General features: G+C 41.5%; 2 protein-coding genes across 2 annotated transcripts; one reads left to right on the top strand and one right to left on the bottom strand.

The window, feature by feature from the left end:
* Positions 1–7,436: 7,436 nt before the first annotated feature.
* Positions 7,437–12,149, top strand: LOC115766335 (cytochrome P450 18a1). Its single transcript, XM_030710228.1, has 5 exons — positions 7,437–8,304; positions 9,374–9,495; positions 9,595–10,024; positions 10,133–10,397; positions 11,099–12,149. Exons 1-5 carry the CDS (start codon positions 7,917–7,919, stop codon positions 11,505–11,507), a joined length of 1,614 nt encoding a protein of 537 aa, XP_030566088.1. The 5' UTR covers positions 7,437–7,916; the 3' UTR covers positions 11,508–12,149.
* A 468-nt stretch (positions 12,150–12,617) lies between these two features.
* LOC115766285 (cytochrome P450 306a1) lies at positions 12,618–22,934 on the bottom strand (the record flags this gene model as incomplete). Its single annotated transcript, XM_030710153.1, has 4 exons — positions 12,618–13,670; positions 14,165–14,313; positions 14,412–14,650; positions 22,912–22,934. Coding segments are annotated over 4 exons (1,464 nt in total), but the record flags the coding sequence as incomplete, so codon positions are not given.
* Between the last annotated feature and the right edge of the window lie 2,541 nt (positions 22,935–25,475).

Below are 25,475 nucleotides of genomic sequence, written 5' to 3'. Positions count from 1 at the left end.
ATATGAAAATATTCATGGCTTGCAATATTTTCAGTAGAACGGGCGATTTTATACTAAGAGTTAAATACTTTCCTAAAAATAAGACAAAAGAGCAAGGATATCTTAGGCACGCCGAAGATTTAATGCCTTGCAGATTTATTTGATATGTGAGTTTGATGAAAATATTTTGAGAAACAGAATATTTTGCCGCACAATAACCTTTTTTCGGAACGATCCTAAGATTATGATCCGACTTTGATAAGATTTTGCACATATCATAGTGCAAATAATTAATCCCGAGCTTGGCCAAGTAAACTGAATGGAAAAAAGGTTTCCATATAGAACACGTAAGAGGTTCTAGTCGGGAGCTCCCGACTAGGGGATACCCTGAACCCTCTTCTTCCAACATCAAATGCATATATATATTCTATTTTAGAAGCTATATGTCAAGTTTGGTGACTCTAGCTCTTATTATTTACCAAAATTGCCAAAAAACAGGATATCGATATCGATTTTTATCGATTGCTTGGAAACGGGGTAAGTTATCGATTATCGGAAACAAACTCGATCTGCGCGGGAACTAGGAGCATCTACATCTAAAATTGTCTCTAGCTCTTATAGGTTCTGAGATCCTTTGGCTCATACATACGGACGGACGGACGGACGGACGGACATGGCTAGATCGACTCGGCTATTGATGCTGATCAAGAATATATATACTTAATGGGGTCGGAGATGCTTCCTTCTGCCTGTTACATACATTTGGAATTCGCACAAATACAATATACCCTTATACCCATTTTTAATGGGTTCAGGGTATAAAAAAAAGGAAATTCCTGAAAGCATAATTAATATACAATTCTGACATGTATACAAAAACTATAAAATTAGAGCTTGCTATGACGTCAAAAACAAAAAGCACGCAGCTCTTTCTATGCAATTTCTGGTTATTTAACTTTTTAATTATTTGCCAAAAATATTTGCTGAATAACTTTGTTAATTACTACAGCTATTGATTTGGCTCTTGCATTACGTACATATTTAGATCTGTCTCTATACAAAATTAACGAGAATAACAACAAATCGTTGAATAAATCACCCAACGACAATTGAATACGCTGCAAATTCTGAATCAATTATATTTGGTTTATTTTTAAGAACTTATACAAAAGTGAATGCTTCATTAAGTGTGGAATCGTTTGTATATTGTATATATACATAGATATATATAGTATAGATATATATATTCTTAAGTTTAGCTGGTTCCTTTATGCCCGCAGCCAGTGCCCCTTCACTCGCTGAGTATCCCCTGCTCACACGCCTTCGCTTTTTGTGGCTATTTCTTTTTATTGTATTTATTTTCGGTACATTAAAGTTTTTTGTGATCCGCTCGTTGGCTAATTTGTTATTTATTGCAAATGTATGCACATCTGCACATACATATTCCGTACGTGTACATGCTTAGTTAAGTATGCATGCACACATATATATACACACGCACATACATTGTTGTGTGTGTGTGTGTGACTATGTTAAAGTATTTTCCAAATGGTGCTTTGTTTGGCGTTGGCTGCTCAAGGTCGCGCTATAAAAAGTGTGCAAAAACGATTCTAAATATTGCATCACGCTTGTCAACACACACACAGGCACAATAAACGTTAACCAACACGTGCCGGCAGAGCGCAAGACCGAAACTGAGATACTCTAAGATGCTGATGCAGATACATATGGATCTTGGCTTAAACTCAATTAAAACATATCAGAAAACGGACCACGATTTCTTTGTTTGACATTATATACCCTATAAGATAAGTGGAATCCGTGCACAGTATATGTCGCCATATGCTACATACATCTAGATATTACTAGTTTCAGCTACAGACAAGACAAACTCGTTTAAAAACCATCCGAAGTTTTTCACTACTTTTCCTCAGGGCATCTCTGACTCGAACCCGGATTCTAGTTGTTCAGTTACCCACATGATTGGGTTACTTGGACAGCTTGCATAACCTTTTCTACTTTATATATATATCTATATATATATATATATATATATATATCTATATATAAAACTGTTTGTCCTGACTGACTGACTGACTGACTAACTGATTAATTGGTGATCAACGCACAGCCCAAACCGTAAGAGCTAGGAAGCTGAAATTTTTACCGTAGTTACCTTATGTGATGGAGGTGCACGTTAAGATGGGGTTCCGGAAAGTCCACCTTCAAGAATGGAAAAATCGCGAAACACGTTTATATGAAACTTTTTTGTTTACCATCCGATCGGCCTCAAACTCAATTTCAAAGTTCTTTGTTTAAATTCATTTGAGGGGTATTTCACAGTTTTCCAAAAATGTATTCCTCCTTGATGGTGATGGAGGTCAAAGATTTGGTGGATAACGTTTCATGCTCAAATTCATTTCCAAGGATCTATTTGACAAATCATTTGAGACGTGTTTCACATTTTTCGCAAAATCGAGCTCCTTCGGTAGAAATGCGACATAAAGATTTTTTGGGCGAAGTTTTAAGTGGTGTCGGATTTGCTTCAGCCTTATTTTCAATGCTCTGCATAGAAACTTAATGAATTCCACCCACAACAGTGGTTAATTAGCGAAACACTTTTGAACGAAAGCTGTTTATTTACCGGGCTATCAGTTTCAAAATATACGTGCCACGGGCAAGGCCGAGCTATACCCGCTAGTATATATATGAATATCTATATATGTATATATATATACATATATCTACCTACATATCTATCTATCCATCCACCAATCTATCTATCTATAAACATATGCATTGCATATGTTTGCGCTGTTTTTGTTAATGACTAAATTTAATATTTATGTTTTGAATGGCTTAACAATTAATAAGCTATAGTTGTTGTCGAGAGTTGCAGCTGACGCTGACGCAGACGCAGACACTGACGCGGATGCTGACGTTATGAGCTTTGCCTTTGCCCCTCGCTTGAGATCGGGAAACCAGTTAGTTATTACCTGTCACAGGGTTCGTCTGGAGTTCAGCTTTGCCTCTAAATACTAAAAACTAAAACTGAAACTGAAAATGAAACTCAAGCCGAGACCGTGTCCACTGTCTCTGGCAGATCTTTGCCGCGGGCCACTCTGCCGGCATATTTCTGCACTGACTCATGTCCGGCATCCTTGACGCGCTGCCCCGGCGCATTCGTGACTGTACAAGCGGTAATTTGCCTGAATATTCGGTTGGGCTTCGGTGTGCATGGGTTCGAGTTCTGTCTGGTCTGGGATTTGCCTAGCAGTCATTAGCCTTTTGGCAGCGCACCAGTTCCTGGAAACTTCTCACTCTCGATGATGCTGCTGCTGTTGCTGCTGACACCAGCCTCTGCCACCGCCTCTGTCTTGGCTATGGATCTGTGTGTCTGGGCCAATGACCGCGACCAAGGCCGCGCACAGTGCACAGTTTTCCTGTTCTCATTTTTCACGTGCCTGCCGCGTGCGTGTGAGATCCTTAAGTGGCCAACCTATATACAAGTGCATCCAACACACACACACACACACACACGCGCGCACACTCGTAGTTGTTTGTTGTCCTGCGCTGGGGCGGGTGCATTGACCCAACTGCCATTGTCTTAAGTGCTTCGTTTTTTTTTTGCTTTCGATTTCCTAGAGGCTGCCTGCAACATGATGCATCCTAGCGCTGCAGCTGTTGCTCGAGTTGTTGTCAGTTCAATGACTTAGTCGACCGAATAGCTGCTTTTTAGTTGGACATGTGCGGCTGTACAACAACACTTGCCGCTGCTGCTGCTGCCGCTGCTGTTGCTGCTGCTGTTGCCATGCATTCTCCGCATTCTCTGCTCTCAACTGGATTAACTCCTTGCCGCATCCTACTGAGTATTTAGCTTTAGTGCCCTCTGTTGTTGCTCACTTTGCATACACACATTTTTTGGCCACAGCCTTGAATTACTTAGCCTCACATTTGGCATTTGACTTTCTTTTTTTTACTTTTTACCTTGTTGTTGCTTAATTCTGTTTTTATTGCTGTTGCCGAGACGGCCTCCGTCTGTCGTATATCTATTTATTGAGGCCTGGACACGAGCTGGAGCTGAAGCTGGATGTGAGTTTGGGATGCCCCGTTTGTGCACTTGACACGAGAGAAAAAGAGAGCTAATTATAGAGTAAGAGAGTGGAAGAGAGAGAGAACGAGCTAGAGAGATACTGATGTTGATTGCCGATTGCTGATGCTTACTAATTATCAAAATTGAATTGACTTTAAGTAGATGCAAATTAGTTCATTGCCCGCTAATACTAACAAAACGAGTAGGAATGCTCTAGAACCAGCTGCTCGAATATATGTTGCCCTGTAATACGCATGGCAAACATCGAATGTGTATAAACACATATAAAGTTTCTCTCTGCAAGACCGAAACATATTTTAATCAGTTGAAATTCTGACTTAGATCAAGTATATGCATATATATACGTAGACACTTTATAGCTGGCGGGCATCTGTCATCGTCCTCTTCGTAGTCCATTAAGCCCGTTTCTTGCAGCTGCAGGGTATTCGATAGTAAAATAAAGCCACGGCATCTCTTTGAACATTAACAAAAACCGCAAAAATTGTACATAATCCATTCATTATGCATTATGCATAAATATTTGCTTGTGGTTAATTGCTTTACAGATTGTGCCAATCAAAATAAACAGACGTCATTTTGCGATCGAGTATTTGCAGAATTTATGGTAAAAAGTGTCTTTATAGAGCATTTATCCAGAGTTCTCGGGTTATGGGCGGCACATAAAAGAAGAGGAAAAATGAAAATAGAAAATGGAAGCATGGAAACATGGAAAAACAAATGTCTGGTGTGAAAATGAAGGCTACAAAATCAATTTGCATTAATGAAAGAAGTAGAAGAATGTTACAGGCATATTAAATGTAGCTTAGAACTCTTAGGCAAACCTATAATACAGATAAGAACCATATAACCTGTATTACTAACAACTTATTTCCAAAGATATTATTTCCAAAGACATTTTTAACATATTTGTGTATTCATTCAAAGAGAATTTGAAACAGAAATAAACTCTCTAAAGCAGAAAAGGCCACTTGTTGTTACTTTCTTAATACTATCTCGCCTCTTTGGGCTTGGGATAGGTATCGAGATCGATCATCCATATCACAGTTTCCTGATAATTGCATGAAAGCATGATGGGATCGACAAGATTCCTTCCAAATGCAACATAGAAAATTGAGTATATCAATCCATTCAGAATGTCAGCCCCCACTCAGCCTAACATTTGATTGCTTGTGAAAAATTCTAAAACAATAATATAAAAGTCTGCCCTTAGAGTAAATAATAATAAGAATTTATAAAACTTTTCATAAAAAGATATAATTAATAGTGAAGCATATTGTGAGATTTCATTATTTATTTGATACATATCGAAATTTCTTGGCCGCCAGCGACGTCTGCTTCTGGTTCCGTCTCTGTTTTTTTTTTCTTGTTCAGCTTCTGTCGAGGGTCAAATCTTGTCCTTAAGCCCAAAAACCGGCATGGTCTTCGGCTGTTGGTAAACAAGCAACTCATTGAATAAATCGAAAGGCAATGAAACGAAATCGAAAGCCGCAGAAACTTCTGCAGAATTGATTACAAATGCATTTGAATTTAAATTTGAAATCAAATATGGAGACCTTTTTTTTCCTTCTTATAAACAGAAATGTTTTTTTGTGTGTATTTATCTCAGCTTGTTTATTTCTTTTGTCAGCTTCTTGTTCATTGTGGATTGTTAATAACATTTTTGAACTTGAATGCATTGCCAATGTCTGACGTCATTCAAATATTTGAAACAATGCCCCGAAAGCGGGCCCCGATATCATGTCTGGAGAACAGCAATAAAATAACAAACCTATATGCCTGCCTACATGTATATGTATGTATAAACAGATATCAAATAATAAACAAATATTAATTAAATAATTCAATATAAGTATATATGATATATATATATAATATTTTTTTCTGGCTGCAGCTCTGCTTAGATCACTTTGTGAAGGCTGAGCAAATTGACCCCAAATGCAAATTTTCCCATTGAATTTTTGTTTGTATTGTTTCTAACGATCTTCAGATCTTCGAAAGCTTCAGATCCACACCAAATGTTGTCCACTGCAACTGCTTCCGCTTCTGCCGAATGTTACATATATCTATATAAAGACGAGCCAAGCGACGTTCAAATGCAAAGGTTGCAACACGCCAAGTTTTGTGCAGTGCGGCAGACGGGACAGATTTTCAGGTGAGTTAGCTTAGGATAATTCCCTAGGAATCTTATAATTAACTACAAGCAGCAGCTGACGCATAGGCATATAGTATGCATGCATACGCAGTTTTATATGCATATAAACTTAGGCTGTGGCTTAATCGGTAATCTAATCGCTGGCCATATTCCGCTTATCAATCAAACGCTGATAAGCCCTGCAAGTACACCTGCCCGAACAGGGGCCAGACTGCCGACAGCCGACCGTCCATAGCCGACAGCCGTGTGCCGACTGTCGACTGCCGACGCCGACTGCCGACTGCCGAGTGCCGAGTGCCGATCGCCGAGTGCCAAGCGTCTGTTTGCTCTTGAGCTTGGCTTGCGGTCTAAAAACATAAACAGAGAGCGCACGCGGCGCTGGTGCGCGATGCACTCAAAACAAAGCCGACAACGCATTGAGCGGCTGGTTGAGCTCAAACATGTTCGCTGGCAGTGGCAACATGTTGGAAGCGCGCGCCGAAATTGAGTGAAAAATGGAGACTGCGCTGCGCTGCTGGTTGGAAACTTGTTGATTTAGCGCTGTCAGCATTTAGGCAAGCGGCTAGCGGGGCGGCTGCTAGCTGCGGCCGAATCGGTGACGCTGGAGGCAGAGACAGCACCAGCAGCAGCAGCAGCAGCAGCGGCGACAGCGGCAGACTGATATGAGCGCATCAAACAGAGACCGAGACCGAAACTGAGACGGAGACGGAGAGGTAGAAGGAGAGGGAGACGAAGACGCAGACGAAGACTGATATGAGCGAGTGCTTGTGGCGCCGGCAGAGACGGCAGCGTCGGCGGCAAACGATGGCAGCAGCGCCCCAGCCGCAGTAGCAGCAACAGCAACAGCAGCCGCTGCCCAGCTTTTGACTATCAGATTCTGTCCCAGAGCGGGCCACAGTCAGAGTCAGAGTCAGAGTCAGAGCCAAAGCTGCGCTGCCCGCTCTGCCCAAGCGAGCAGCTCAAAAACGTTGCAGACGACGACGTCGTATCGGTCGTCGTCGTCGTCGTCGCCGTCGCCGTCGGCTTTAGCTGTCGCTGTCGCTGTGGCTCTGGCTCTGGCTTTGGGAGTGTGCGCGCGCTTGAAGCGGCCGAGCCGCGATTGCCGTCGATCACTCGTTCGCGTTCGGCGCTGCTCTGCGAAGCGGCGGCCGAGTTGTTATAAAAGTGGCAAGGACATACGCTCGAGCCATTAGTCGAAAACTATAAACGCTCGACGCGAAATCGTCTCCGGGTCTCTCCGCCTACTTCTTCGACTCGAGCACGCAACTATTTTTTTTTTAAGTACATCTGCCGCTCAATACGTTTAAATGTTAATAAACCAAAAACAATTTTAGGCAGTTTTTAAATAAAAAAAAAATAATTAAATCAAAGGAATTCAAGTCGAAATATTCAGCAACAATTTTTTTTCCGTTTCCTGCGCCACAGACACTAACAAAAAGAGAATTTTTTTTCATCGCAAGTAAAAGCAAAAGTGACAACAAATGGCTCAGCAGTGCAGCAAATATATTAATTAAAACCAAAAAATCAAAAAGCAACAAAACACACAGATACAAACACACAAACACACACACACACAGAGACAGCTGCGAGCATCCTGTGTGCGGCCCGCCTCCAGTCGAACCTCAAAGTTCTGTTGACAAATCGGAAAAAAGACCCCCAAAAAGCGGCAACATGCTAGCCGATTCGTATCTGATAAAGTTTGTGCTGCGTCAGCTGCAGATGGAGCAGCAGGACGCACAGCATCTGCTGCTGGTCTTCCTCTGCTTCCTGACGCTGATCAGCCTGCTGCAGTGGCTGCTGCGACACTATCGCGAGCTGCGCAAGCTGCCGCCCGGCCCCTGGGGCCTGCCGGTCATCGGCTATCTGCTCTTCATGGGCAACGAGAAGCACACACGCTTCATGGAGCTGGCCACCAAATACGGTTCGCTCTTCTCCACCCGCCTCGGCAGCCAGCTGACTGTCGTCATGAGCGACTACAAGATGATACGCGAATGCTTTCGCCGCGAGGAGTTCACAGGACGACCGGATACGCCGTTCATGCAAACACTCAATGGATATGGTAAGTGGAAAACCGACAAAAAAACACTTTTGTCAAATTTTCCAGTGTTAATAGAAAATGAAGAAAACGAGGGTTAAGCGAAAAGTGAGAGAAGCAAACGTATTGCGCTTTAATTTGATTTGTGACTTTTTTTCATAAGTGAAAAACGCTTGAGACCAGGCTTTATACTATATGCATATATATAAATATATATATGCACAAATTTGTTTGCACTTTGAAAAGTTGTTAGCATTATCTCAGTTTTCTTTTTGTGCTTTTTTTTATTGGCTTTTACTATTAGTAGTATTATTTTCCGAGTACTTTGGAATTTTACAACTCGGAATTCGATTTCAATTTTGTTGAGACAGCACAAAAATTTCAATAAATAATACCAGATAAGCAAGCGTTACGCACTATATTTCTATATATAGTAATACTGTAATGCATTACGGCTTAAAAGAAACATAAAAAATAAAAAGAAAAAAACACTTTAAACAAAATGTTTAAGGAGAGAGACGAGCAAAAACAAACACAATAGCAGGCCATTTCTTTGTTGGCCACTCTTCACTTAATATCATATAATTTTTTATATTTTTGTTTAACGGCTGCCTTTGGCCAGGCCATAAGCCGCTCAATGATAACAGCTTGGCAAAAACAAAAAACAAAAAACAAAAAATAAAAAATCAAAAAATAAAATTCCACCATTTCTTGTTGGGGGATTTCATTTCTGGTATTTCGCTTCAACAATTTGGCAAAAAAAAAAAAAGAAGAGCAAAAAAGTGGGGCAAATCAACGTGTGCGAAGCCTACCTCAATTAAATGAAAATAAAACAAACTACATGAGCGAGAAGCGGAGAATTAAGAGAGAAGTAAGAGAATTACAAAAGCAGTACAAAATAACAATTAAAATTTCATTAAGTGCGTTGGCAAAGTGCCCACTATACACATATATATATATATGTATATATATATATATATATATATATGCACATGTGTATCCGTATAGGTAGCTTATGCGAATTGCTTTCGATTTAGTGTGGCATTATCATAACGTACCTTAACGTATCGACCACGTCTTGCTTCGCTTGCAGGCATCATCAATAGCACCGGCAAACTGTGGAAGGATCAGCGTCGCTTTCTGCACGACAAGCTGCGCCAGTTCGGGATGACCTACATGGGCAATGGCAAGCAGCAGATGCAGAAGCGCATTATGGTGAGTACTTGAGAGCGCTCCATTCGAGATATTTTTTATATATATTTACACCTGCCTATCTCTCCCTTTCTCTTTGTCTCCCTCTCTCTCTCTCTCTAGACGGAGGTGCACGAGTTCATCGGGCATTTGCATGCGAGCGATGGGCAGCCAATTGACTTGTCGCCGGTCATCTCGGTGGCGGTCAGCAATGTGATCTGCAGTTTGATGATGTCGACGCGCTTCAGCATCGATGACCCAAAGTTCAGGCGCTTCAATTTCCTGATCGAGGAGGGCATGCGGCTGTTTGGCGAGATCCATACCGTTGACTATATACCGACGCTGCAGTGCTTTCCGAGCATCTCGACGGCCAAGAACAAGATAGCCGAGAATCGTGCCGAGATGCAGAAGTTCTATCAGGATGTGATTGATGAGCACAAGCGCAGCTTTGATCCCAGCAATGTGCGCGATCTGGTCGATTATTATCTGTGCGAAATCGAGAAGGCCAAGGCCGATGGCACCGATGCGGAACTCTTCGATGGCAAGAATCATGGTGAGTTGACATCCTCCAGCCACTCCGGCTGTCAACCACTCAACAACTTCTTGTATAATTAATTGTTTTCGTTTGTTTTTTTTCTTTTTTTGTTTTTCATCTGTGTAGAGGAGCAGCTCGTTCAGGTGATCATCGATCTCTTCTCGGCGGGCATGGAGACCATTAAGACAACCCTGCTGTGGATAAATGTGTTCATGCTGCGCAATCCCAAGGAGATGCGACGCGTTCAAGATGAGCTCGATCAGGTTGTTGGTCGCCATCGATTGCCCACAATTGAGGATCTGCAATATCTGCCCGTCACCGAGTCAACGATACTCGAATCTATGCGCCGCTCCAGCATTGTGCCATTGGCCACCACACATTCTCCCACAAGGTAAGCATCAATAATCCAGTGTGAACTATCGGCAATCGGCAATCGGCAATCGCCAATTGGCAATATTGGCAGTTGGCAATTGGCACTTGGCAGTTGGCAATCGGTTATCAGTTATCAGCTATCAGCTATCAATTGTGGCCACGCCCCTTAGAGCGCATTGCTTACGCATTCGTTCGTTTTGTGCGCACATCGAAATGACGACAACGAGGTCCATGCCACGCGTTCATTCACACCACGCCTGGACAATGGCACGAGATTGCACATTCATTGTCGCAAGGCTTGGGTGGGGTGGGGTGGGGTGGGGTACTGAGTTCTCTCAAATACAAATCAAATGGCACTGGCACTGGCTAACTGGGAACTGCATGGGGGAAACTGGCTTTCATTTGATCTCTCCCCAGGCCCCAGCAGCCCCGAGCCCGTTGCCTCTGCGGTTCTGCTTGGTTTTCAGTTTCATTGGAAGCGCTTCCTTTGCGTCGCAGCTTGGCCCAGTTTCGGTTCTACGCACTTCACTTGATACCGCTGATTAGAGGCTTGTCAGCTGATAACCGAGCCAACGCCACAAATCAATAAGAAAAAAAAAAAACTGCAGCAGCAGCAGCAAACAGCTCCACTCGCTTGAAGCACTTGACTAACCCAGCTTCTCTTCCGTTGCTCTCCTCTCTCTCTCCCCTCTGCCACACAACATTGCTATCGCCTCGCAGAGATGTGGAACTGAATGGCTATACCATACCGGCCGGCTCGCACGTCATACCGCTGATCAACAGCGTGCACATGGATCCCAATCTGTGGGACAAGCCCGAGGAGTTTCGCCCGTCGCGCTTCATCGATACGGAGGGCAAGGTGCGCAAGCCGGAATACTTTATTCCGTTCGGCGTCGGGCGGCGCATGTGCCTGGGCGATGTGCTGGCTCGCATGGAGCTGTTCCTGTTCTTCGCCTCGTTCATGCACTGCTTTGACATTGCGCTGCCCGAGGGCCAGCCGCTGCCCAGCCTCAAGGGCAATGTGGGCGCCACCATTACGCCCGAGTCCTTCAAGGTCTGCCTGAAGCGCCGTCCACTGGCGCCCACCGCCAACGAGCCGCATCAGGTGCGCAACGTCGGCTCCAACTGAGCGCCGCTCCGGGCTCACACCCACAGAGCACGGTTTTGTTCCTAGACACGTTCTTTTTTTTTTATTATTATTATTATTATTATTATTATTATTATTATTATTATTATATTTTAATAGCTCTTAAGTTGACAAAAATTATGAATTAGGCAAATCGCGCAGTAAGTTTGAGTTTAAGCTAGGATTAAGGTTTAAAGTTTTCAAAGGCTAACAACAACAAGAAGAGCCTGTCATCAACAGACAGATATAGTAATTTATTTATATATATATATATATATATAAATATATATATATTAATTCGACACACATACATACATATGTGTGTGTGTGTGAAGCAAACAAATTCTATTCTTTCAACCCCAAGAAGCTGTGTTCAGTTAATTAATATTTTAATTTGTAATCGATAAATTAGCAATTTAATTAGACAACTTGTAATATTGTGTTTATAAACATGCATATACATATATATATATAAATATGAGAATTTTTTTGTCTTTGCCTTAATTAGCTAGTTGATGTTTTTGTTAATTTCATATTTAGACTTAAGGCAACAAACAACAAAACAAACTGTGGTTTAGTTTTATGCACACAATACACAAAACATAGGCAAAAACAATTTCTGAAATTCATATAATAAACGAATTAATAAAAGAAAACATTTGTTTGTTTTTAATATGCGTAAAAAAAGAAAGCATGCGCTTGAAAAGTTTTTATATTTTTTTTATATATTTATATTTGATGATAAAAGAAATATAAAAAAAAATATATATATATATATATAATTTAAAAAATAAACTGCAAAATATTCAAAAGAATTTTACAAACACCGCTTGATACAAAAAAATAATTTAAATGAATACAAAAATAATTGTAAGCAAATTAATATTTTCTTTAAAGTGTTGTTAATTTTATATAAAGGCTATTATTTATACCATTTTTTGCGTAAACTTACAACTTTTCCTTGTTATTTACATAAACAAACAAATTAAAAAAAAAAAACTAGCCGAATTGTTAATTTGCAAAGTAAGATTTATAAACAAAAAAAAAAAAAAACACCTTAAAAAGAAAATGAAATGCAAATAAATGAAAATTCAAAGAGAAGTAGCCCAAAATCTAATCGTTTTTCTGCAGCTGCTCCAATTTGCTGAAGCGCAGCTTATAGTGCGCCGGCGCCAAGGTGATGCCGCATTCACCGGCCATGTCCACGTTGCCCTCCTCGCCGATGGGCAGCTGGACGTGAAAGCGACGCAGAATGCGCCCGGTGAAGAGGGTGAGCATCATGCGAGCCAGCTCATCGCCGGGACACATGCGCTTGCCCGTCTGGAAGGGTATGAACTGTGCCGGCGCCGCGTACTCGCCGCTGGCATTGAGAAAGCGCTCCGGACGGAACTTCTCGGGCGCCGGCCAGACCTCCGGATTCATGTGTATGGCCCACTGCAGTATGAGTATCATGCTGCCCTTCTCCAAGCGATAGTCGCCTACAACTGTGGTCTCATCGACGCCGTGCGGTATGCCCAGCGGCACCACAGACCTGATGCGCTGCACCTCGGACAGACACGCGCGCAGGTACGCGATCGGTTCGAGCTCGGCCAGCGTGGGCGTTTCGCTGAGCTGCAGCAGTTCAGCCTGTAGACGCTTCTGGCATCGCTGCTCGCGCGCCATATAGAGCAGGAACCAGCGCAGCGTGGCCAGCGCTGTGTCGACACCGGCGCCGAAGAGATCGGCCAGCAGATGACGCAGCTGCTCATCGCAATAGAGCTGCGAGAAGGGCTGGCGTTCGCCCAGAAAATGCTCCAGGATGCTGTGCGGCGGCAGCGGCCGCTGCTGCTTTTGCTGCTGCTGCTCTAGCTGCAGCTCCAGCTGCTTCTCACAGCGCTCGACAATGCGATCGTAAAGCTGATGGGTCTTGGCCTTGCCGTCCAGCAGAAAACGAATACTGCGCTTGTTGCCCGGCAAATGGCGCAGCCAGGGCAAAAAGTTGACCATGCCCGATACACCAATCAGCTTGACGCCCTCCTCCTGCAGCTGCTGCAAATATAGCCAGTTGGGATCTTGGCGCTCGTAGGTCTCACCAAAGACCAGATCGTTGATGATGTTGCCCAGCGTGTGCTGTAGCGCGGGTCGCGGGTCCAGCACATGGGCTTCCTGCGCTTCCGTCTCGTACGACTGCGGAAAGAACGTAAGCGGGACACAAGATGCCAGTCAGAGCGGGAGAGCGAGAACACAGTGAAAATGGCAAAAGCGAAAGGTGGAAAACAAAAGAAATAAAGCCGAGAAAAAAAATTGCAAAGCAAAGCAGCAAAAACATGCGGCAACCGAAAAAAAAAAACACACACACACAAAAACACAACAACAAAAAATTAGCAAATTTAAAATTTATGCGTCGTTGTGGCCGTCGTCGTCGTCGTCGACAACGGCTGCGACAGCGGCAGCGGCAGCGGCAGCGACAGCGACAGCAGCACAAAACACACAGCGGACGTCGAGTGATGACCACAACGGAAAGTGAATGTCCACCAACAGAGACGGCGACGGCGACGACGGCGATGACGCGTAGGACCTTCACTTTCATGATTCTTGGAATTTCTCGCGCCGGCCAGTTGGCCAATTAGTCAGAGACTCCACCACGCCACACAGACTCAGCGCGTCTCTGCGCGACTCACCTGGACGCACTCGTCGACGCCGCGACCGATTCGCTGCTCCAGCTGTGCACGCGTCTCGCACTGTTTGCGCGTCATGCCCAGCGCCTTAAGCCACTCGATAAGCTGGCGACGCTGGTATTTCCAGATGTCCCCGCCAGCGCCAATGATGCCTGCAAAAAAAAAAAAAATAAATAAAAAAAAACAACAGAAAAAAGTTGCTGTCTTAAGTCATTCGTTTCGATTCGCCGTCTCTGTCGCACATACTCACCATAGCCACCCATGATGCCGTGCGTCAAATAAAGCGGTGCACGCGCCGTCAGCTCCTCGTGGCGCAGGAAATCGCGCACCAGCACAGCATCCGAAAGCACCACCGTACGCACCGAGCCCATGCTCAGCTGATAGATGCTGCCATAGCGTTTGGCCAGCGCCTGCAGCGACTTGTGCGGTGCCCGCCTGTCCAGAAACGGTAAATAGCCCAGCAGCGGCAGGCCCCACGGTCCAGGCGGCGTGCGCCCAAACAGACGCGCATTCCGACGATGACAAATCAAAGAGATGATAATTACGATAATGCCCAGCAGCACCCCAAACACAATGATCTCCATGCGAACGGACTTATCCGTACTATTTTCACTCATATTTCAGTTGTTTTTTTTTTTATTTTGTTTTTCAGTAGCAATGCGCAGGTAAGTTTATACAGTTTAGGTACTTCTGCTTCTGCTGATGCTGCTGCTTTTCTTCGCCCAGTGGGTACACGTCCGTTCGGCCAGGCGGTTCTTCAATTACTGGAATTTCTATGGATTTTCGAAACGTGTCCGGAGCGTAATGTAATGCAAACGGCGAAAAACAACAGAGGCAAGCGACAGACAGCAGGAACAGCCGAAGGCCACACAATTTAAGTGCATACATGTATATAAATACATGCATAAATATATACACAAGCAAACACACACACTCACACGCATGCCTTTACCTCTCCCTCTACCTATGCCCTAAGCATATACAAGAAGGTTCGCTTCTTCCTTGGCTCACGTAGCTAAAATTTGAAATTGAAACATTGCCGGTAACTGGAAAATGCTATGTGCATATATTTGCACAGACACACACAGACACACACACACACGCACACACACACAGGCACACACACTTGCGCATTTGTAATGGGAACCATTGAGGCAGTCGCAATTCCTACAACTCGCCCGATCATTCGATTGCTTAACTCTGGATCTGTTACATATTAAATATACAATATCCTTGCAGCGGGTATTTTAAATTTCGTATGAAACATGTAACACGTTGCTTCAACGTCCATAACATAAGCAAGTAAGAGGTTCTAGTCGGGAGCTCCCGACTAGGGGATACCCTGAATCCTCTTCTTCCAACATCAAATGCAAATATATATACGATTCTAGAAGCTATATGTCCAGTTTGGTTACTCTTGCTCTTACTATTTACAAAAATTGCCAAAAATACAGGATTTCGATCTATATTTTTATCGATTACTTGAAAACGGGGCAAGTTATCGATTATCGGAAACGAAACTGCTCAGCCACTATAAAAATATGTCAAATTTAAAATATATAAGCACATATGTTATTATTATAAAATTTTTATTAATTATTGTTATTATAATAAAATTATATAAGCATTATAATAAAGCTGAAATCTTAAATTTATATTAAACTAAAAGTTTTTAAAAATTTTGAAATAATATTAAAACCAAAATCAAAATATATAAATTGATATAATTAAAAATTCGAATTAAAAATTAAAAAAAAAAGTTAAAGCTAATTAAAATTTGAAGTAAGAAATTAAAATTAAAATAAAAATTGAGACACAAAATATTATTATTAGAAATTAAAGTAAACAATTAAAATAAAACTTTAACTAATTTTAGTTTACTCTAGGCAGCCCATAAATTTATATTCTGTTAATTTCAATCAAATTAAATCAATTAAGTTTATAAGAAAAAATAAATTATTTTCAATAAGACTCATCATTAAATTAACTAAATTATTGTAACGAAAAAGAATTGTTATTAAGTTGAAATATCTACAATTCATTGAAATATGTTAGGGTATTTATTGCGCTGCTTTTCGTATAATATTTTTCGCTTGTTTTGCATTTCTTTTTGCTGTTTTCGTAGTTTGGTTATTTTGTTTTGATTTTCATATCATTTTTGAAGCAAATTTTTGGGTTTTTTCTTGTTGTTTTATTTGTGTGTGTGTGTGTTTTTTTGTTTTTTTTAATTGAATTTGATACAAGTAGCTTATATACACTTACTCAGGTATATGGGAAAAACCATTGAGCACTGAGTAAAAGCTCACATATATATATAAGGTACATGGAATATTTATGGATTTTCAAGAACGTGTGAAAAACCTAAAATACTAATTTTAGCTTTTTTCGAAGGTTTTTCAAATGGAATTGAAATGGTTGAAAATGTTTGAGGCCGTGTCTCTCAGTATTTTATGAGACACTTGATGCTTAGTTAGATTTTCCAATTGGAGCTAAAGAATCTTGCAATATATACTCATGCATATTCATAATAGACGAAGAATTAACATTGTTTGACCACGCCCAATACAATATTTTCTGCCTCTTACAGTTTTAAGACTAGAGCTCACAAAATTGGATGTACCAGGAATTGCAAAATCGGGTTCACAGTTTGAACGCGATTGCCTTGTGCTTACTATTTGGAAGTGGGCAGGCTTACACAGGGATCTCACTAACTTAACTATAGTAATTAACCCCTCCATAAGGCCAGAACTCCCAACAAGATTCCTGTTGAGCTCTTCAAATATGATTGATGAGAAACTTCTCGCATCGACTAAGCATCGGAATTATATTCCCCCAGACGACACACAGACTTGCACAGACATCACAGCATGAACATGATATAACCCGTTACATAAATGTAGAAAACACACACAAAAAACACGAAACAACGGATACTGCGAAGAAGAAGAAGTAGAAGTAGAAGAAGAAGAAGAAGAAGGTGGTGGCTGATCTTTAGCGATGAAGCTGGTGAATCATCGGGACCATGCCATCAAGTTTCTGCGCCAGAAGCTGCGCTCACTGCTACAGAGCTTTCAGGAGGACTGCGAGACGACCTATCAGGAGGCGGCGCGTCTGCTGTTCCATCTGGGCCTCCAGGATCTGGAGACGCACATCAATTGGCTGGAGTACTATAATGCGAATGCGCCACTGCTGAAATGGAACTCGGTGAACAACTATATCGAGCTGCACTATCCGAACAATGACAATGTCCAAAAGACAACAATTGCCGAATACACCAAACTGACCATCTATCTGCAGCAGGAGAGCCTCGAGATGCCGCGCAAGAAGGCCTACTATCTGATCGAGATGCTCCACTGTGCTCGCAGTCTGGACCAGCTGACGCTCAATGGGTCCCTCAATCCGCTGGAGCCGGTTGTGGTGAATCTATTGTTCTTGGATGATACCATCGAGAAGTTCTACTATTTGGTCTATCATCTGTTGCCGCTCTACCGGGACCATATACGTCTGCAATGTGATTGACTTTTGCTGTGGCCACATTTTTGGATTATGTTCTTTATTATTTACCGTTGAGCATTATAATGTGTGTGCTTGCTGCTTGCCACACCATCGAAAATGCAAGTTGCAATTTGCAAATGTCGTGATACTACAACTGCGTGTGGCTGAGACTGTGATTGCGACTACAGCAGAGGCAGAGGCAGAGGCCAGGCACGGAAGACTTCAACAATGGACCACAAACAAGTTCAGGGCCGTTGGCATGCGCTAAAATAGAATCCCAACCAGCGTGCCATTGACTCCTGACTGGATCCGGGGCCGGCCACAAAGGACCAGCAACAGGCACTGGCTAAAGATGTACGACTGCTACGACTGCCACGACTGTGTGGCATTAACGTTTACGAGTAGCCTTACCAACATTATATTTTAATGACCTGCCGGCAGACGGTAACCCATGAATCCATGTCTGCCAATGAACCGCAACGTCCGGCTGCCAACTGCCAGCCGTCAACTTTCTGTGGAGATGATCACATGCTGATATTTCCCGCTAAATTCTGCTGAATTGCTTTGATTATAGCTGGCAGCACTCTCTCTCTCTCTCTCTCTCTCTCTCTCTCTCTCTCTCTCTCTCTCTCTCTCTCTCTCTCTCTCTCACTCTCACTCTCTCTTCCATTCTCTCCCTACACATCTTTATAAATATAAAAACCTATCCAACAAAAAATACAACAAATTATACGTAAAGTTAAATAAACTACAATATTGTTTTATACGATAAGCATTTCTTTAAAATCAATTTAAGTTAAGTTAAATTGGGTAAGTTACTCTGAATTTAGCTCTTAAAAAGGCTCTATAAAAAGTAAGAGCTAAAATGTAATACATTTCCCCAAGCTCCTGTCAAAGTTAACAGACACTTTAGCATTAGATTAGATAAGATTAACCTGATAAAAAAAAAGAAAATTGAATATTGAAAACAATTTTTCATGGATGGATAGATTTGACCAGGGTTGCCACCTGACAAGCTGTCGCAAAGTTAATTGAGTGAAGAAACCGGGCTTGAATATGTTCTGGAGATAAGCTCATTTAGCTTAGCGGTTTTCTGGCTAAATTCTTTGGCACTTTAGTTGATAAACTGGCATAAATTACAAAAACCGTCGGTCGCTGAACCTTTTTATTGTTGCCAACGCCTCAGACCAAGGGCTGAAGCTTCGAGATCAAAATGAAAACTCAACTGAGGCTGCGCAGCTGAGACTCAATGACCGCTGTCTGTCGGCTGTATGGTAAAAAAAAAAGGGTGTAGCAGCATCTACGCCATCTGCTAAGCTGGCTGGCTGAACGTTCTTGAGGTGGCAACAGGTTCAATCCAATTCAAGATCATTGGCCGGACAACATCCTATGGAAAGGACATGAACCCGAGCCGCAGCCAGTTAGTCGACAGATGCGCTGCGCTGCGTTGCGTTGCGTTTCATTGGCCTGTGCTGAATTCTGGATTATTTTTAAACCCTTCAGTCTGACTGCCTTTAAGCAATCAGCGATCGCAGCGGCAAGTGGCAACTGGTGGTCAATAAACTTTTCAAACTTTGAGACTTTGTAACCCGCCGCAAACGCATTTTGTACACTCATGATACACACACACACACACACACACATAGGCAGACACACTCCGTCAAGTTGATATTATGCTCTAATGTCTAATCAGCGCATTGCGCATAAAAATTTTCGGTTGAAAAATGGGGACAGCTTTCGGCTTCAGTTTAGTCCGGCTCACGTGGCGTATGCGCGTTCTTCTTATCATTTCCACATTCTTTATAAGAGTATGTGCACACACACACACACACACAGATATGCATATGGCTGTATAGGGCATGTAATGAACATTTCGTAAAAGCAATTTTTATTACAATTGCAACAACAACGGCAACGACAACAGCAACAAGAACAGAAGCAGAGACTGCGACAATTCTTTCCCGCTAGCTTTACAATTTTTCTGATATGGGATGGCATGCATAACCGGACCATGCCCCTACCCCTATCCCCTAAAGCCCCCTACAACCCCGCAAAACCCCACACAGCAGCATTCTTTGGCAACGCCAATCAATGTGTTTGCTTTGTACATAAATAAATTTCGAAAGCACACGAGCCCGGAAAATGTGTCAAGGTAGTTTGCATGCTTTATTTCTTAACCCAATTTTCACACTGCGCTTCACAGTTGCCGCTGGCTGTTGATATTTATATATTTGTATATACATATATATTTATTTGATTGCCGCTGCCGTTGTCATTATTCTATGTACACACAGACGCACACCAGCTGACATAGCTGCACAGTGGCACATTTTGGTAATTTTAGCGCTTGCCACTGCCAAATATGCAGCGTCGGATTTCTTGACCATTAATGGAGTGCATCTCGCATTTGCCCGCATTCGCATTGGATCAGCTCAAAGTCCAAGGTTGTGGAAGAATCATATTCAAATTGTTCACTTTCTACTGTCTGACCTTTTCGTATGGCAATTCAAGTTGGCCCGAAAGCGTAAGCTCAATTGTGAGCGCGTACTTCAATTAGAATTTTTAGTCAACAAATGAAATTACTTTTCAATTTGATATATATATATATATATATTTATTTATTTATGGTATATATATTTATATATACCAACCTTTGATCTAACTCTGTATATATAAAGAGAAGGGAGAGTATTCCATGTTTACTTTCTTTCTCTCTAAAGAGAGAGCATTCCATGTTTATTTTCTTACTAAGCAACCACCCCTCCCTCCTTGTGTCAACTATTTACTCTCCAAGGTCAGTTCTATTGTCCGTTGCCCATGGTCACATGCATTTCCACTCCCAAGTCTAGAAATTACAAGCTAACTAATTTAATTCGGTTGCAACTTGTCGACTTGCACTTGCAAATTGTAGTCCGATCAATGACAAATTGGTCATTAAAATTAAATTGTATGCGCATTTTTCTCTGCCCGACTTTACATCTGTAGCCTTAACGCAATTGACTAAGCTCAAAGACTCAATTAAGAACTTTTAAGTAGACAGAACTATATAACTTATCGCATAATTCACATATTCCTTGACGATTTCTTATCATTTTGTCTGCAAATAGTTGACGAAATTACTTTGCTTACATTCTTAGTGTAAATATTTAAATTAGTTTAAGGTTTAGTTACAAAACTGAATAGTTTGATTGTTTACTTTAATCAAGGCTGCAAACCGGTTGCTAGCCGAACCGCTTCAAACCCGGAAAATCAATTTATGTCTTACCATGAACTGAACCTTTAATCAAACTAGTTACCCACAAAAAAAAGAGAGAATTATATTTATTTGAAAAATGCTTAGCTTGACAATAAAATAGTTTGGAGACAAGCAAGGCTTAAGATAGTCCCAATCTTTGCATTTCTATTACATTTGGTAGTTGCAAATTTTGGGTGGAGATCAAATATAGCCCGCATCTTGTAAATGAAAGTATTTATGGCTTGAAATATTTGCAGCACAACGGGCAATTGTCGAAAAGAAATTAAATTATTTAATTTCGATTAAGAAAATATATGTCAAGCCTTGCTCTGAAGCAGGATTGAAGTATCAGAAATCAAAAGACCTTAAGGCAGGAGTTCGATTTACATTGTGAATCCTACGACTGACAACTTTCAGCGTTTGCAGCTCCGAGTTTAATTATCCACCCTTACAAAATCTTAGCACACCTGATCATTTGGTATCAGATCATTTATACGTATCACATTTTTTATTAAGTATATTTTATGAAATGCTTTGAATAAATAAAAGCGAGCTTTGGGCGACATTATTAAAGAGAAAGGGAGAATAAGTTCTTCCATAACACAGTTGAAAACTACAAATAAAACAAGTATGAATAAAGGATACCATATATCGCAAGAAATAAAGTTACATAACATATAGCTAAAAGAGAGCATTTCCATAGCTTAAAACTAAAACTCAGTCAGCAATAAATCTGGGATATATTTCGCGTCAAGTTTTCAAGACTTTGGCTACTTTGGCTGTTGGTTGCTTGTCTGCATCTTTATTAGTTTTTTGCTTAAAATGATTGTGATTAGCGTACAAAAGCAAATACAAAATTTAACAGATACCTTGACATCTTTCATAGACAAAACGCGCGTTCATTTAACTCATCCAACAAGCAGGCAGGCAGGCAAGTCGGGTGGCCGGGAGGCAGGCATTCACAAGAACGTGTCAGCCGCTAAACGTATCCAACAGATACTTTTTTATGATTAAGAACAACAGCAATTGCAGCAGCAGTCGCGGCGTCGTCGTCGACAGTACAAATACAAACAAATTAAAAGAATTTACATTTGGTCACAATTTTATTTCATTCGCGATTTCGATGGCTGCCCCAACCCGGGCCCGGGCCCGTGCCCGGGCCGGACCTAGCCGGGCAACTAGCCGGGCCAAAGCAAACGCTAGTTACCTCTTGAGCGTTTGCTAGCTGCGAAAATTAGCATATGCCACACACGAGCCGAGCAATAAGTTCTGAACTACCCGGCCCGACCCGGCCTGGCCTGGCCAAAGCTAGCGTTGATGTTGACTCTGCCTGAGTTGCGAAGCCGGAGTCGGAGCCAAAAAACCGAATCGAACCGAACCAAGCTGCACTGAGCTGAGCAGCAAATCTGTTATTGCAGTTGCAATGGCGCGCAGTTCAATGGCTTTTGCGCCATTTTAAGATCAATGCACCCCGCTGCAGCAACCGACTGGCCGCTCTAACAATTAAGCATTGCTGCGGCTGCTGCTGCTGCTGCTGCTGTGCGCCAAGGCGGGGGCGGAGGTGCGGCCATGCCACCGGCCGGCCCGGCCCGGCCCGGTCAGGCACCAATCGAATGCGGAGCTGTGCGCTGGCAAAAAACCTTGCGCATGAACAAATCCATGGACATGGACACACACTCACTGGCAGTCGGCGTCCTCATCCCTCTCAGCCGCCCGCTGCCGCCTTTTGGGGCTCTAATCAAAAATTAAGAGCTCACGGAAATTTTGTGTGTGTGTGTGTTTTGGGATTTTTCGGATTTTTGAGGTTTTTTTTTTCTGAGATGCGAATATGCAAAAAATGCATTTCGAATGTAAACTAGAGACCGGGCCGCGTGTCTAGCCGGTTGCTGTTGCCGGTTGACAAATTGCCAACTCAACTTGTTCTGACATTTTTATATGAGTTGTTGTCTGTTGTTGTTGCTGCTGTTGATCGTCTAATGAATGTGGCAACATTCTAATTTAAATTGCGCTCCACACATTGTTTCGACACCTGCTCAATAGGCATATAAACCCAAACACACACACACACACACACACACACACACAAACACACATAACACACTCTAAAAGAGGCGTTTCGCGCGTAATGAAATCATCAAAAGAAATAAGTAAATTTTAATAGTTGTTGCGTTTATAAATTTTGCATGCAAATTACTCGTCTTATCTTGTAAGGAGAATAAAAAACTTGATAAGCTTCTTTAATTACATTTGCTTGCTTGACTTAGCAGCAGATACAGCCAATATATAGATATATAGTATGTATACATATATATCTCGATTCAATGATATCGATATTCATTTGAGTTTGCTTCCTCTTGTGTTGCCTACAAAAGGCACAAGAGCCAAATGATATAAATTTCAAATATGAAAAGTCGCGAGTATTAAACCAGAATATCATTTTCCTACCAAGAAGAAAAAGGTTTCCCATTTTATGAAATTATATTATAAGCACAATTATATATAGTGCAAAGTTTCATTTATCCACAAGCATATTTATAAACAAGCATTCCAAGTTTCAGTAGAAAACCCAGATTTAATTAATAAACATATGTATATATATGTATATAAATTGTTATAGTACAATGCAACACTCTACTTATCATTAAGTATTATCGATAAGATCTAATATAATTTACGGCTTTCATATCGATAAGAAAGAAATCGATAAATGGAATAAAGTGGAATTGAACAAAAATTAAATGAGGAAATCAAATACAAAACGATGTGGAAAGCGAAAAAAATAAAAAAAAAAATATGATTTCAATCCAGGCTGGATTATGCTATAATTTGCGATACCTTTTGGGTTATTACAACCCCCACATTTGCTTGGCATATTGGGTAGAAGGGGGAGGTGTATGTGTATGTGTGTGTCTGTGTGTGTTTAGTGCTTGTCATTTTTGCTAGTTGGTTGTTTCATAATGTGAACTCGCTTTTGCAATGATTCAGCATAATTGATAAGCTATACAAAAGATTTGGCAGTCGGAGTTGGCAAACGTTCAAAATGCTAACAAGCCAACGAAAAGCTTATAAAATAAATAAATAATAAGAGAACAAATTGCAAATACACTACTCACGGCATTGTTGTGCCGAATTGTAGTGTAGCTGAAGTCGGCCAAGTCGACTTAAGCCCAGGCAGAGAGCCGCAGCCAGAGCCCCAGCCGGACCAACATATGTGGAGCAACAACGATTTATGCTAATTCCAAGGTTCTGCATTGGTTGGGTCAACGAATCGTGTCGATTTGATGTCGATGTCGATGTCGATGCCGATTCGAAATGATGTGAATCGAAACAAATCAAATCGATTCGTTTCGTTTCGTTTCGTTTCGATTCGAATCCAAGCGCCTTAATCGCTATTAACGTGCCTACTAATCATCGCCACATAAATCAATAACAACTAAATTTGTATGGAACTGGAGCTGAGCAGCGAGGCTAAGCCAAATGACAAAGAAAACACGAAGCGATTTGATTTTGTTTTCAATTTCAATTTCGATTTCCTATTGAAAGCGTTCATTGATCTTTGATGTAAGTTGAGTTAAGTTGAAATTAAAATTCTTGGATGAGCTAGGCCCGGTACAAAGACAAGCTCAACTACAAGGCTAAAGTTTCATTAGCCGTTTGAATTTGTGACCTGGCTTCCTACTAGGGCAGTGGAAATATGTTTGAAGGGCAGCCAGACAGCCAGCCAGCCAGTTAGCCGGAAAAATAGCCATGGATCATGGCAATCACCTCACAAATATGCGACAAACAACAAAACAAGCGGCCAATGTTGGCCCTCTTGTCCGAACCGGCCCAAAGGGCATGGCCAAAGATCTACATATTTACATGCAATTGCCTGAATATCAGATATAGACAAGTAGAATTATCATATTATTATATCGCATACGATATGAATAGCTAATCTTAAATTCCAAATATGAGTTGAATCGGTGCAAGCCTTGGACTAGGCATTGGATAATGTCAAACAGGATCGATCGCATTAGCTGACAAGCTCAATGAAACTCTGATTTTGATTGTGTAACGCCCCATTTAATATATATATATATATATATATATATATATATATATTTATATATATGGCTATGTGTGTGTGTGTGTGTATGTACTAATATGTCTGTGAGTCGATTCTACATATATACGCGTGCTATCATCTCGAGTCATTTCTATTTACATGAATTGCGTTTGAGCAATTACAATGTCAGCCATTGACAATTCAATTACAACGATAAATTTCAATTCTAATGTGACACTTGAATAACAAATGCACCAACTCGCAGCAACAAGCAAGCTGCACGCCACACGCAACACGCAAGCCACAATAAACGACGAGCAGATACCCTGGGAAAAGCTATAAGTGAACCCGCCTTTGGTTACAGCTTCGTGTGAACACCTGACAGGTAACTAACTTGTGTTTAAATACTGATTTTTGCTTCATTTTTCCAATGCGACAAGATATTTTTAGACTCTTGAATAATATCTGAAACATTTTATAAAAAGAAATCAATTTTATAATATTAATCATAATAATTATAATAAAATTAATAATTA

Source organism: Drosophila novamexicana, unplaced genomic scaffold (genome assembly GCF_003285875.2).
Source record: "Drosophila novamexicana strain 15010-1031.04,08,12 unplaced genomic scaffold, DnovRS2.1 tig00001089-arrow-arrow-pilon, whole genome shotgun sequence".
In the NCBI taxonomy this organism is placed as follows: Eukaryota; Metazoa; Arthropoda; class Insecta; order Diptera; family Drosophilidae; genus Drosophila; species Drosophila novamexicana.
Note: the sequence above shows the minus strand (reverse complement) of the source record. Positions and strands in the feature narration are given on the sequence as shown.

Coding starts and splice junctions, on each gene's coding strand:
- LOC115766335 (XM_030710228.1), top strand. CDS start 7,917: ATGCTAGCCGATTCGTATCTGATAAAGTTTGTGCTGCGTCAGCTGCAG. Junction 9,496..9,594: donor AGATGCAGAAGCGCATTATG/GTGAGTACTTGA, acceptor CTCTCTCTCTAG/ACGGAGGTGCACGAGTTCAT. Junction 10,398..11,098: donor ACCACACATTCTCCCACAAG/GTAAGCATCAAT, acceptor ATCGCCTCGCAG/AGATGTGGAACTGAATGGCT.